This window comes from Tupaia chinensis, unplaced genomic scaffold, assembly GCF_000334495.1.
Source record: "Tupaia chinensis unplaced genomic scaffold, TupChi_1.0 Scaffold000139_1, whole genome shotgun sequence".
NCBI classification, from domain to species: Eukaryota; Metazoa; Chordata; class Mammalia; order Scandentia; family Tupaiidae; genus Tupaia; species Tupaia belangeri.
The window spans coordinates 4,301,691-4,317,535 of record NW_006159609.1 but is presented as its reverse complement, the minus strand read 5'-3'; the positions used below and the strand labels follow the sequence as shown (position 1 = coordinate 4,317,535).

At 36.6% G+C, this 15,845-nt stretch overlaps 1 protein-coding gene across 11 annotated transcripts in view; it reads right to left on the bottom strand.

Annotated features, from left to right (window-relative positions):
- The window catches only part of DLG2 (discs large MAGUK scaffold protein 2), a 1,612,020-nt gene that overhangs the window by 688,367 nt on the left and 907,808 nt on the right, over positions 1-15,845 (bottom strand). Inside the window, exon 1 of one of the 11 annotated variants that reach the window (XM_027770462.1) lies at positions 14-142. The exons of the other annotated variants lie outside the window; for them this stretch is intronic. Coding sequence (XP_027626263.1) covers positions 14-43 — 30 coding nt within the window. The 5' untranslated portion in view covers positions 44-142. Of the gene's footprint in view, positions 1-13; positions 143-15,845 lie in introns of those variants that run through there. 11 annotated transcript variants of the gene reach the window in all.

The following is a 15,845-nucleotide window of genomic DNA, read 5'->3' as shown; positions in this document are numbered from 1 at the left end:
TGGAATTATATACCTTTTTGTAGTTGAGCTGTCCACTGTTCATGGATATTCAGATATTCTGTGCGTGTGTGTGTGTGGGGGGGGAGTATGTGTGTTTCACCAAAGGCTGCATGTACCTGCCTGAGAGACAGAAAGAGGGAAAGTGAGAAATTGCCCCCTAGGATTATAAATGAACTATTACAAATATGCAAATTTTGAACTTTCTGGAATACTTTATCACACCATTTATGACACTTTTCTAAAGAAAAGTCTTAGCTGGAAGAAGCTTATATTAAACAAATATTGCAGGGATCCTAGAACAGATGGCTATTACCAGTTAATAAATAATCATTGACAACTGAATACAGTCTGCTATTCAAATACACAAAGTGGGCAGGGAGAGTGGTGGTGGTGGTAGTGAGAAGAACTGTAGACATTTAGTTCAGCTTAACATTCTGGCAGCAGACTCAAGAACAAACTACAATTCGTGTATAGAACCTTCTGTTAAATCTGCTCCTAAAAGTTTAAAAAAATAAAAGAAGCTGAGCACAGAGTAGTATCTTAGAATTTCTCAGGGCTACTATTATCAACTAGCTCCATTTCTGTTATGAAAGTGGGTCATTCTGATCATAATGCACATATAAGCTAGAACATAAAGGAAAATTTAAAAGGACACATGAGGGTTAGGCTAGCTCAACGATGCTGGTATGATGCACGGGGCCAGCTTGTGGCCTGACGGTTAAGGCAGCTGGCTCCCACATGTTCAACTGTGCAGTTTGAGACCTGGATCTGGCGGCTTGAGAAACGCACTGAATGGAGGAAGAAATGCAGAAGAGATTATGACATGGTCATGCCCCATGGGATGCTATCTCCCTTTTCCTCTGTCTCTGTCTCTCTTTCTTGAGTGCACATGCCCTCTGGAAAATTAGAAAAAAAGATACTGCTGCATATGTGACACATATTCTCTGACCCAGAAAAAAAGAGGTATAAGGAGGAACAAATTTAAGTTAACAGGGGTGGATGAGGATTATAAATATGGCATTGTCCTTTTAGATGACTTTCAAAAAGCTGCGTTCACATAATAGAATTATTTTAGGGGCTTGCCAAGCAAGAACAACGTTAAACAATTTCTGAATAAAGTTAATAAAATAAATAAAGTTAAAGTTTCTGTTCTTTTAGAAAAAGCTATACATATAAAGAACATAATGACTTTCTCTAGCAAGAGTTTTTTTGTTTATTTATTTATTTATTTTTTAATCAAAAGGTAGTGGGAAAGACAGACAATTTCAATCAAACATTCATTATGAATGAAACTATACTGCTATTCTAGAGGACCCCATTGTCAATACTCTGAATTATGACCAGTGCAATACATATTGCTGTTTAGGTCATGTCCATGCTTCAGGAAATCTTTGGGGAAAGTAGTAGTAATTATTCCCACATTAAATCAGAACTGATTCTACACTACAAATTACTTAATCACAATGTTTGCCTTAAAATAAAAAAGAAATTATATCTGCTTACATGGCAGATATAATTTAAATTTATTAGCACCTAAGGTGTGGGGCAGTTGTTGTAGGATATCAATAGGACAACGTAATTAGTGGCATCCTGGACAAAGAGTCATCCCTGGAGAATAAAAAATTAGGACACATCCCCAACCTCAAATCTTTGTCAAGTGATTAGAAAGGGAAACATTTGCAGGGACCAATAGATGGTGCAATGGTTTTATCCATGGACTCCTACATGGTTGTGGTTCAAGTCCCAGACCCAGTGGCTTTAAACTCATGCTGGGTGTGGGTGTGTGCATGCCCAAAATCCCAAGAGGAAACTGGATAAGGGATTGTGGCATGGCCATGCCCCCTGGGGGGTGATTTTTCATTTTCTGTCTTTCTGGCAAGCATACATGTCCTATTCAAAAAAGGAAAAAAATAAGCAACCCACCACCTGATATGAGATAGGACCTGGGGTTCAAGGATACTAACAAATCACATAAGCAACTTAGAAGATGCCTTGACAGGAAGTGTTTGGTGGTGATTAAAATATACTCTGGAACCAAACAGGGTAAAATGAGTTAACATGTGAAAAGAGTGCTTAGAACAGTGGCTGACACATAATAAATAACAAATATGTGTTCACTGTTATCATATAGTGACTCATCTATCCTCAGAGAAAAGTGAATGTACCTAATTCTCTGTCATCTATAGGATATTTTGGACATTTTCCCCAACACTTTTAAATTAAATTGACATACCTGATTTTATTAGAATCTTACCTGGAAAAAAATATCATAGCTGCTTCTTCTGGGTCTTACACTATAGAAGGAATAGGTATTTTTGTTTGTTCATTTGTTTGTTTGTGAGGGGGTGCTAGACACAGAGAAACAGAGAAGGAGACAGAGACCCTTGTCTCCCACATCCGACATGGGTAATGGTCATGCCACAATCCCTTCTTCTCCATCTCTCTCTCACTTTGGGAGTTTAGGCATGCATGCATATGCACCCATTGTGTTTCTCAGTCTGTGGGATTCAGGATTCAAACTGCTTGGTTAACCATATGGGATGTAGCTGCCTTTACTACCAAGCCATGGAACAGCCTCCTACATTTCTTTACAGATGAAATTTTCTTACCAGTTTGGCAGAAATTACGGTCAGAATAATAAAATAAAGATATTTCATAAGACACATTCTCTATTTTTCCACTGGTCTCCCACTGGAACCTGCAAAACTTCTGGATTTTCTATAATAGCACTATTCCATGACTCTGCCTTTAGGTAGAAGATGCTGCTATTTGCTTCTCTCTTGAAGATAAGCATCCTACTGTGTTTGCCACAGTATTGCCAACACAGAGGAGTGCAGGCATAGAGAAGGCTCTCACTAAATATTTGCCAAGTGGATTAATGGTCCAAAGGCCTCAGACTCAGAGTTGGAAGAATGACAGAAATGATATAATTCTGTACACTGTTTCACTTGGAATAAAAGATTTCACAAAAGATTAAAGGTGACTTCATCTAAATGAGAAATCAGTCCCCATTAATGCTCATCATAAGGATAATGCTCTTCTTCCTTTAACGGTCTACTCTTTGTCTTTTATTTCTTACTTTCTGTATTCTTTTCCTCTACCATTCTCTACCTCGTGATATTTCTCTGCCTTTCTTTTGGTGGTATATGTCTTCCTTAAATGGAGATGCTTTGTATTAAGAGATTTTTGTAGTCACAGTTTGGGGCTTCAATCAGGGCACATGTTCCCAGAGATAGTGAGAGGGAAAGTGAGAAATCACCTCCCAGGCCAGATGGCTACACGCAATCCCTTCTCCTCCATTCTTCCTCTGGGATCTTGGGAACACATGCACACATTGCCCGGTGTGAGTTTCAAGCCACTGGGTCTGGGACTTGAACTGCGGTTGGCCATACAGGAGTCCAGCAAAGTAACTGCTATGCCATCTGCTGGCATCTAGCACTTCCACAGTTTTAAACTCCAGATTCCTCATTCACAAAATGTGGATAAAAATCTATATTTTGAAGAGCAATCAAGATAATTACTGATTAGTGGGTATTTGTGTATATGTCACTTCTTTGGGAACCTTTTCTTAGCACTTGCCCAGTGCAAGCCAGTTTCCTCTGCTATATTTCTTTTCCTTTTACTTGTAGATGGTATCACAATACTAAATTTCATGTTTGTTTGTGTATTTCATGGCCATCCCTTAGTTAGGTTGAAAGTTCTGCAAGTGCAGTGGTCATGTGTGCTGCATTTGCATTGATAATCCCAGGACCTTGTATTCCTGACACAGATACACAAACAGTATATATTTGTTGGATGAGGGACTATGCAAAATAAGTGCTTAGTATTAAAGCCATATCATAATAAAATTTTTTGCACATATATTATTGTTGGATCACTTAAATCATTTATAAAAGCCATCGTGTTTTAAATATCAGCCACAATTTGAAGAATTATTTTGAGAGCTTTTAACATTTTAGCTCTAAAAATCAATGAGTATTGAATTATTGGGTCATCAGAAAAGTCATGACATATTTCTGTTTTCCTATGCAAAAATGTGTCATGAATTTTCTGATGACCCAATACTTTAATATCTTACCCAGAGAATATGAGGATCATAAAGATATGATCCCCTTTGCTCTCTGACTAAAAAGACAAGAAAATTGATGTCACGGGAACTCAGGAACAGAACAGAGTGGGGTAGAATGCAATAGATGGAGATTATGGGTAACAAGAAAGAAGAAGACAGAAAATTCTAAGCAAGGAGAACTGTATGTGAAAATGTTGAAATACTAGAATGATTTATTTTTCCCTATTGCTATTGGGCATGTGCTCTCTCCAGAGGGAGAAAGAGAGAGAGAATACCCCAATGGAGCATAATCACACCAAAATCCTTTTTCCTCCTTTTCTCCATCACATCAGGACTTGGGACACAATATATTTCAAGTGTCTGGAGTCAGAATTTGAACCATCGTCAGCTATGTGGAATCCAGCTTTCTATGCACAGCACTTAACTACTGAGCTACAGGGCCCACTCTGGAATGATACTTAAAGTGTATGAAGGACAATTATGAAACTGTAGATGTGTAAAAAAAAAAAAGATTCTCCTAAGGAATAATGGATCATAATATAAGGGATAAGCTACAACGTATTATTTTGAAGTCAGTTTGGGGAAATATAATTTTCTCTTAATGTTAAGAAGAATCTATTGAATAATTTTAAATGATTTAAGTGATATTTCGAGAAAATTAACTTTTAGTATATTTGCCAGTACAGCTTAACATAATTGAAAGGGAAAGGATTGTTTTTGTCATTTAAATGTATTTCTGTATATAGAGTATTTCCCAAAGAAACCAGGTTAAAAATTAAAATAATGGTGAATTTAATCATTTTTAAAAAATAGATTTGGACCATATGTTATATAAGTCTAAACTAAGCTATGACCTAAGAGATATTAAATGTGCAGGAGAAATGAAGGTTGATTTCCAAATTATCTCTGGGACCACATGCCCATTATATGCATTTCCCTTTGAATGGTTCCCTAATGACTTATGTCATTTTTAAAAAGGAAAAAAAATCCATGGAGTGTGAGGTGATCTATATATATAATCAAAATATAATAAAACAGAAATCTCCCATGCATGAAATGATAATAGCATAGTTAAAACTCAATGAATTTGTACTGTCATTTTTTTAATTTGCTCTCAGAAAAAGTAAAGGAATTCCTATATTTTCCATTATTCAATACAGGATCAGGACACATTGAAAACAATAACATCAGTTCCCTTATGTCATTCAGGAAAAGGAATAAAATATAAATGACTAGAAAACTTTCAAAGAACCAAAAAAGTATTAAATAGGGGGGTGGTGCTCTCCCCTCTCCCACCCACCCCCTGCTTCTCTTCCTTTCTTTGGTGAGAACACATACCTTCTAAAAAAAACACACCCCCAAATTAAAAAATGACAATGTGGTATTGGCATAATGATAGACATGTAAACATAGGTAAAATACAAAAGTTTGGAATATAGTTAATAATAATGCACCAGTGTTGTTTTCTTAAAATTGACACATACGCCATGATAATGTAAGATGTTATCAAAGGGAAAAGCTTGGTAAAGGGTATATATAAACTCTGTATATTATTTATTTTACCTTTCCTGTTCTGTCAATCTAAAATTATTCTAAAATAAAAAGGTTTATTAAAAAAAATGAAGGAAAACAGGTTGTGTGGTGGTGAAGGTGCTGGATCCCACATGGCTGAGTCCAATAAAAGTCCTGGACCTAGTGACTTGAAAAACACACCAGGAGCTTGTGTGTGTGTGTGTGTGTGTGTGTGTGTGTGTGTGTGTGTTTGTGTGTGCCCTAAATCCCAAGAGGACAATGGAAGAGAAGGGATTGTGGCAATGGCCATCCCTCCTGGGGAGGGTAATTTATCACTTTCCCACTCTTTCTAGCCATCTCTGTCTTTCTCCAGTGAGTATGCATGCCCCATAGCAAAAAATCTAAAAAACAACACAAAATAGGGGCCAGAAGGTGGCATGCTAGTTGAAGCGCTAGACACTCCCATGTGGCTGACCATGGTTTGAGTCCCAGATCTGGTGTCTTTCTTTCTTTCTTTTTCTCTCTCTCTTTGCCTCTCTCTGGTCAAATTAAAATGAATGAATGAATGAATAAATAATTTTTTTTTTAAAAAAGAAAAGAGCAAATACTTGAGCCAATATTTAGTAAGAGAAGATTTGTGAATGAGCATTAAATACATGAAAAGATGCTCAAGATCAGTAGCATTAATGGAAAATGCAACCCAAAACCACAATGAGATGTGACTCACTGGCTAAAATTAAACCAATACTAACAATATCAAATGTTGAGAGGATACAAAGCATCCTTATGTATTGTTGGTATTGGTGCAAAGTAGAATAATCAAAGTAGAGGAAAATTTAAAGATTGGCATTATCTTATACAATTAAACATAAACCTTCCTAATGATACAGAAATTTTACTTTTAAGTACTCTCCGGATATAAATTGAGACATATATCTGTAAAAAGAATTGCACAAGAATCTTCACCAGCAAAAAGTTGAAAACTAGAATGTGTATTACTAGGAAAATGGATTAAAAAATTATGATATATTCATCCAATATAATAATACTTAGAAGTAAAAGAAACAAGGTCCTCCCAGAACAGCCCTTCTTCAAGAGGCAGACAGCTCCATGGCTCCTGTGATCTAGCCATTTGGGGAGAAAGGAAGATGTCCCACTGATAACTGGGCCTCCAGCATCCAAAACTCGCGTGAACAGCCCTTCTTCAAGAGGCAGACAGCTCCATGGCTCCTGTGATCTAGCCATTTGGGGAGAAAGGAAGATGTCCCACTGATAACTGGGCCTCCAGCATCCAAAACTCGCGTGTTTGGGAAGAAACTGACCATCCACCAGATGACTAGAAATCGCTGCAGGACCACAAGAAATATGGGGAAGCAGGAAAATACCTCTCCCACACAGGAAAAGGATAGCTCCTCTTTATCCACACACAGTTCAATGGAAATCATGGAAATGTCTGATAAAGAATTCAGAACATTCATAATGGCAAAGCTAACAGAGATGGAAGAGAAGAGAGACAAGGAACTGCTGAAGAGGAAGGAGAAAGGACTTGAAGAGTTCCAGGAGGTGAGGAAATTCATGCTAGATCTAAAAGAGGAATTTCACACTTTACAAAAGAATCAGATGGAACTGTTAGAGATGAAGGCTATAATACAAGAAGTCAAAATCTCCCTTGAAAGTATTAAAAGCAGACTAGATCATACAGAAAATAGAATCTCTAATGTAGAAGAGAAAATGGTTGGCCTAGAAAAATCCACCGCGAAGACTGAGAAAATGGCCCAAAAATTTGAGAATAATATGCGAGAAGTACTAGATACCATCAAACGTCCAAACATCCGGATAATAGGCATCCCAGAAGGTGAAGAGACTCATAAGGGCATTGATAATCTATTCCATGAAATCTTACAAGAAAATTTTCCAAACCTGGAGAGGCACTCAAAGATTCAGTCCCAAGAAATACAGAGGACCCCAAATAGAATCAACCCAAGAAGATCTTCTCCAAGACACATTATAGCCAGATTGACCAAAACCACAGACAAAGACAAGATACTAAGACTGGCAAGAGAAAAAAGGCAAGTTACCTACAAAGGGTATCCCATCAGACTAACGGCAGACCTCTCATCGGAAACAATGAGAGCGAGGAGAGAATGGGAAAATGTATTCAAAGTATTAAGGGAAAAGCAATTTCAACCGAGAATTCTGTACCCAGCAAGGTTATCGTTCATTTGGGAAGAAAAGACACGAACTTTCCCAGATAAACAAAACCTGAAAGAATTTACCAGCACCAGACCGGATCTCCAAGAAGTTCTTAAGGGAGTGCTATGTCAGTAAAATTAAATGCAGACACACAGAAATAAGAGTTCAGAAACTAAGAAAATGGGCAACTTAATTGTAGGGCCAAAAGCTGGAGTTGAGTATTACATCCCAGATTTCAATCTGGAACATCGAACCTCAACAGATACAGAAGAAAGATTAAGTACATGAGACTGAACTGATGAAACAGTATTCTACGACTTGACTAAAATATTGCTGCTTTTCTTCTAAGCTTTGTTGTCTGGTTTTAAGGACTTTTGTCCTGTCTTCAGCTATCAATAGATTCATGTTCCGACTATTTGAACAGAATACTAACCTGTTTCTAGGCTTTAAGTTTCAAAGAAATATCCTTACCAGTTCAAAACTGCTTTTCTTGAAACCATCGGCTGATCTTGCTATTGAAAGTAGTTAGATTACTTATGATATTGTGTGACCAACGAAATGTTGGGGGAAAAGGGATTGAAGACAACTGTAGACAGCAGAGATAGTGTAATAAGAGAGTGGAATAGGGCAGAGGGCTAGACATGGGGTAAAAAAACATATATATGAAAGTAGAAATGGAATATTATGGATGATAACATGCATTATTAAGCCACTATATAGTATATTCTAGATGGGAAACCACATTTAGAATGTTGTGATGATGCTCAGGGAATGAATGTAAATTAATAAAAAAAAAATTTTCAGAAGAAAAAAAAAAAGGCATTAGAAATACCTATTTGATGACTGCAGTTAAGCTATATAGCCCTAGTTAGGTGCTACTTTACAGTATGTTCATTCTATTCACTGAGGTTTATGCCTAAAGTCAGTCTTGTGTTCATGGATATGTACATATCAGCTGTGCTTGCTATTGAAAATATTTAGATTTATTAAGATATTTAGTGAAACAATAAAATGGGGGAGGCATAGAAAGCAACAATAGATACCAGACACAGTGTGGGAGGAGGGTGGGAGATGGCAGAGGGTGAGATAGGGAATCAAGGATGGGAAAAAAGGCAAAATATACAGAAAACAAGAAATGGAAAATGATTTGTTGACAATAACACATATGTTGATGTGCTTGATTGAGCCAATATACAGTGTATTCTCAATGGAAAAATCTCATTTTGTATGCTATAATGACACACACACACACAGCGTAAGTTCAAGCCACCGGGTCTGGGACTCGCACCGTGGTCGACTGCGTGGGAGTCCAGTGACATAACCATTACACCAACTGCTGGTCCCTTAAAGATAGTTTTTAAAAAATTTGTTTTAAAGTTTTCTTCTATGTGGATATTTTATATCCCTTCCAAGTTATTGTTCCCTATTAGTTTTTGTCATTCTCCTTTCCTTTCTTTCTTTCTTTGTTTTTTTTTTTTGAATTTGTCAGAAAGTGCTTGTGCTCACCAGAGATAAAGAGAGATAAAGAAAGTGAGAAAACACCCCGCTCCTGCGGGTTATTGTCAACACTGCAATCCCTTCTCCTCCATGTCTCTCCTTTCGGGATTTTGGACACACACACACACGTACCTGGCATGTTTTTCTAACCTATGGGTCTAGGACTCGAACCACAGTGTCGGCCATGTGTGGTTCCAGCTGCTTTAATCACCATGTCACAGGAAAAAAAAAAAAAAAAAAAAAAGAAACAAGGTCCTGATTCACACAACGTAGATCAATATTACAAAACATGTTGAATGAAAGAAACCAGACGTAACAGGTAAATACTCTGTGATTCCATTTATATGAATTTAAGTACAGAAAAACTAATTGATGGAGAAAGAAATAAGAATCTTGATTATTTCTGGGGGGTCACAGAATGAAAAGAACACAAGAAGTTGTTCTGGTATAAGGCAATACTCTAAATCTTAATTTTGGGTGTTTGTTATTCATTTGTCCAAACTTGGCAAACTACACATTTTAAACTGTATATATTTTGCTGTATATAACTAAACCTCAATTAAATATTTAAGTAAGAAAGAAATTGTAATTTAACTCTTAAATCAGCCTGTAAAAATACACCACTGGATTAAAAAAAAATAAAAAATAAAAAACAAAACTTTAGAAACAGAACTAACACAAAACCATGATGTCTGTTAGCTCTCATTGGAGAAGTTCTTAGAATCTCTATTTGCAATTAAGCCCTCTCATGCAAGTACTTTAATACCAAAGTACTTTTATATATTACTCTTAAATGGAATTTTCATTATTACAGAGATGGAAGCAAATGATCATCTATATCAGCCTAAGAAATCAAGTACTATTCTACTTGCGATTTGCCTCATTCCCTGCCCCAGACCAAGACTAGTGCCATATTTTGTGCAAGAGAAGCTTTTAAAATTTATTTTAAATTCTGTTTTTAACAAATTAAAAAAAGAAAAGCTATAGGTATATATAATAAGAGTATACCCATTGCCCCAAATTTCCCTAATGAGTTAGGGAAATACAACAATAAAAAAACACAAGACAAAATTTTAACTAAGATAAAATACACTTTCCTTAGATTTATTTTATGATTGTGCTAAAAAAGATTTTGTGTACTTTTACCACCTACAAGAAACATAGTCTATAAGACTCAGATTTAACTCAGTAGAAAATCCCTTTTGCTAAAGAAAAACAGGACTAATTACGTTTAGACATTTGTTTGTTTGCTGTGGAGAGAAGATATATTTATCAAAATTAAGAGGTCAGCTCCAACATTTCCAAACTTAGAATATATGTTATATTTATTATTCTTTACAAGAGAATGAATAGATGTATATAAATCCTCTCTCAAGTGTGAGCTATTAGAGTCTCAGTGCATTGCACATAAACAGTTGCTCTAAGATGCTGGTTTTATTACAGAACATCGACATTAAGCACTATTTGCAGTACACAGGCTGTTCTGTGTTTTTCTATTACTTTCAAATGAAGTCATCCATCTGTAGCAAATGAGCAAATGGAATATTCATGAGTTAAGAGATAATTTTTATCATCCCTGAAGAGGTTCTTTCTTTGGGTTGTTTATTACCTGCAGAGCTCAACTGTATGAAAATTGATTAAATATCATTTACCAATTATAACGATACCAGAGTATATTCCTCAAAGCAAACACTAAAAGCATAAGAATTCTTACAATATAAGGTATGCTTTCAGGGGTAGATTCAGGTTTCGTGGGGTCTGAATCTTATGTCATTGTGGGAGCTTTCTTTATTAAAAAAAAAAAAGACAAAAAATTATAAAAACAAAATTGTCTTGGAAAGCCATTTATATGACTAGCCTAGAGGCTTCATTAGCTTAAAGGAGCATATTTTTATCTTTTAAAGAGGTGGTGGTTATAGACCAAAGAATTTGTCTACCTAAAGCCTAGTTATAAACTAGCAAATAAATCTTTGAATTTAACTTTATTTTGTGTTTGTTTTTTAATTTCCAGAAGGCACATGTACTCTCCAGAGAGACAGAGAGGTAGTGGGGAAGACAGAGAAAGTACCCCATGATGGGGCACATGGTCATGCCACAACCCATTCTCCATCCTGTCAGGATTTGGAGCTTGCACACGCACACACACATACACACACACACACACACACACACACACACACACACACACACACATCCAGAGTGTTTTTCAAGCCACTGGTGCTTGGATTCAAATAGCTGTCAGACATGTGGGACCTGGCTACCTTAACCACTAGATCCCGGGGGTTGGCCTAGCCTTTGAATTTCCTTAAACTGATCTGAAAACAGGGGGTTAATCATGATTTTTCTCTCCACTGATTTGATTGAATTACTGTCACTTCCCCTTCGAGGGAGAGGATATTGAAAGTCTCAAAGTCCCTGCTGTCACACTGTGAGCCACATTATTCTTCTTTATTTACAGGAGGGCCTGCTTACATAGGACCTGCTTACCAATCCCTAGGTTTTGTTCCAGCAGATGTAAACCCTCAACATGGAAAGACCTTCAGTGTTAGGCTTCCATCCCCACCCCGACCTGCTTGCCACAAACCTTAAGAATGAACCATCCCCTACCGCACCTTTCACACCTTTGTAGCCATGTGACGATCACTTCTCTATTTTTATTATTTATTTATATATGAGCCTTACTTTGCTAGAATGTGCGCTCATTAAGAGCTGGAAATGTTCTTACCTATAGAGGTAAGTTTTTCCAGATATAGTCCCCTGTATGGATCAGTAGCATTGGTATCACCTGAGAGCTTATTAAAAATGCAAAAATTTCCAGACCTTCTGAACCAGAACTGTGTAAGATGCCTAGGTGATTCCTATGTATATTAAGGTTTGAGAAACATTGTGGTTGTTATTCCACTAGGTTTCAGGGATGACTGTACTAGACTATACAGTTTTATTATTCATAATTGTTCATTCACTTGTTCTTAATATGTTTGGGTCCACTGAACATACTCACAAAGGGCAAATGATCCAATGGCATACTATCCCACTTATTCCTTCTTGTCCTTAAAAAAATACATTGGCAATTTAAAAATAGCAACTTAATGTAACTCAAGGAAACAAGATAATGATGAATAGTGCAAAAACTAACATGAAAGTTGAGCTATCAATCCAGACATGAAAGTTGAGCTATCAATCCAGATCCAAAAATAAGCTTGTGTGTGTAACACATATAAGTGTGTGTGTCTTTATATGTGTGTGTATATATCTACACACGCATCTATTCATCTATATATCTGTATGTATATAGTCTCTAAGAAGAAATTTTCCAAGAGTTCAATCTCAGTTCACTGGAGACTTAGTTGACCGATGCTTTTTTGCTGGAGGAGCTTGAGATGGAGAAATAATTTGGAAAATTAGATAAAAAAAATTAGATAAAATTAAATTTAGCCAGATTGTACTCCCAGTACAGCTTTTTGCAAATATGTGCCAATGAAGTATCAGATTGGAAATTAAAACTCGGCTAATTTTAATTTCATGAGAGAACCATAACTAGCACATTCAATTTACAGCCCCTTACCCACCCCCTTGTTGGGCAGATTAACCAACTATCTGGACTTTTTCCAGCAAATTGGGAGAAAATCAACTTGGCTCAATTGTAAGAGCGGCTATCTTTTCAGACACTTAGGTAATCTACTGAAAGAGTGATCATATATTATAATTGTGATTAAGTCTAGATAGGTATAAACATACCTGTTTGAAGAAGATATATTTTAGTGCAAGTGTTAAAGAAGAATAGAAAGAGAAATTAAAGATTGCAAAGAACTGTCACCTGTGGCAGAAGCTATTAGTCATGTCATGGTGAAGAAATAATGACTGTCTTAGAGTTGCTCAGTTCTTCAAGGTGAACTTCAAAAGAATAAAGCAACTTCAAAGAAGATCACAGGAAAAAGAATATAAAACCACAGTAGAGATGTGGCTGGGGGAATTAAACATGTGCCAGCTTTAGTCAATACACAGGTCCAAAATATGGCAAAGCTTATTTTTGCTTTTCAAAAATCATACTCTGAATTTTGAATATAGCCCAGACTGAATTAGAAAACTTCCACATGATTGCAGGCATAATACATAGGCATGGTTTGATTTCTATAGAAATAGAAAACTCAGAAACCTAGAAAAACATCATCACTGGGCAGAACTTGTTCCTGCTGCTAACTGAATTAGTCAGGAAAGGCTACATTTCAAGGCTGAACAAAATTAACCCCTAAAAATTTCAGCACTTTAATGTTATAAATGTTTACATTTTTTTCTTCCTTTTTCTTACACAAATCTTCTACACATTGAGCAGTTCTCCAAGTTATTCCCAAAATGCTGGAGCTCAATAAGGGACTCTATACAGTCTCAGCTCTCAGTCCATTAAGTAAAACTAATCACGAGATCCCGCCTGACCTCAGAGGGGTTAGACTAGGTAGCCTTCTATGTGACTATGAAAGAGAAGACAAAATGTTGGGGTGCACTAATAATTACTAGAGAAAACAAAATAAGAGGATCTAGCATGAATAAAAACAAACATTTCTGAAGAAGGGAGATAAATAGAAGTGTAATTTGATGAAAACAGGAAATATCATCATTAGTTATGAAAAAGATTATCTTGAAGATTATTTCTAGTATAGAAATAGTCCAGAAAAATGATACATTTCACATTATCTTTGCATTATCTTAGCACCTGAATGCACTATGATTGCTCACTCCTTAAAAATATTTCAGAGGACCAGCAGTTGTCGTAATGGCTATGTTGCTGGACTCCCATGAAGTCGACTATGGTTCGAGTCCCAGACCCGGTGGCTTAAACTCATGCCAGGTGCATGTATGTGCATGCCCAAGATCCTGAGAGGAGAAGGGAGGAGAAGGGATTGCGACATGGCCATCCTACCGGGGGATGATTTCTCACTTTCTGTCTATCTCTCTCTGTCTTTCTGGCAAGCACACAAGCCCTGTAGCAAAAACCTTTCCAAAAAAAAAATTTTTTTTTTTTCAGAAATAGCAGTTTTGGGATGGAAAGAAGTGACCTGTTTTATTTTTCTATTGATTCATAGCAAGTTCCCACAATTTAGTAGCCAGAAACAATATCCATTTATTTCATGTTTCTGTAGATCACAAATATGACAAGGCATAAGTGGATTCTCTATTCCAGGTCTCACTGAGTTAAATCAAGTATCACCCAGGGCTGCAGTCCCAATCTGAGGCCCTGGGTCTGTGCTCACTGGTTGAACTAATTTCCTTCTCATGCTTTTCATGTGGCCTCTTCACTCCAGCAACAATGAGCTAGTTCTTCTCATGCTTTGAGTATCTCTGACTTTCTCTTCTAACATTAAGGCTTAAGTAATTACACTGGGTCCATCTTTAAAATCATGGATAATCTCCTTATTTTCAGATCAGCTGATAAACAACTGTAATTATGTCTGCAAATTTCCTTTTGCCATATAATGTAATATGATCCAGAAATAACACCAAGTAGCAAATATCAGAAGCCAAAATTTTGCCTACCACACTGTAATGAGAATTTTACCCCTAATACTTCTGATGTATATGTAAAGATTTTGTTTGTTTAACAGGATTTTATAAAACATATATTTGTAATGAATCTGGGTTAGGATGAAGGATAGATAAAAAAAAAAAAACCAGAGAGATACAAAGAATAAACATGTCTAGGACTGACCCCATAGCATAATGGTTGAAGAGAGCTGGATCCCACACAGCCAACCATGTTTGAAATTCAAACCCAAACAGCTTGAAAAATATACCAGGTGCAAGTCTGTGTGTGTGTATGCCCAAAAACCTTAATCAAAAAGAGAAATGTAGGAAAAGGGACTTCAGTACAACCAGACAAACAAACAAAAACAGCCAGAAAGAAGGGACCATTTGAGTACGTAAGGTTCAGGCATGCAAAGTTCAACAAGGTTTAAAGAAATATTTCATGAAGTTCAGAAATAAAATACTAATGTGTGTTGTGAGTATTTAAGAGAAGGATATAATTTAGAATTTCCCAAAATATTTGACTAGGGAAAATATTTGACTAGTTAGAGCACAGTAGAAATTGTTAGCTTTCTAAAGTTTTTGTCTCCTAGGAGAGATTTGGCAATATCTAGAAATATTTTTGGTTCTCACAACTGATGAGGAGGTGATAATCTTTTCCTCTTCTGACTATTCACCTTCCCAAGTACCTCACTTCATTTGTTCATTTATATCTTTATTTATCTAACTTTGTCTTTATTTATCTAACTTATTTCTTAATTTCACAAATATTCCTTAGAACCAGGTCATGTTAAGATCCATTACTGGGACCAGCAGTTAGCGTAATGGCTATGTCGCTGGATTTCCATGTAGTCAACCGCGGTTCGAGTCCTGTATGGGTGGCTTAAACTCACGCAGGGCATGTGTGCATGCGTACCCAAGATCCCGAGTGGAGAATGGAGGAGAAGGGATTGTGGCTTGGCCATCCCCTCTGGGGGGTGATTTCTCACTTTCTATCTCTCTGTCTCTCTCTATCTGTCTGGCGAGCACACGTGCCCTATAGTGAAAACCTCTC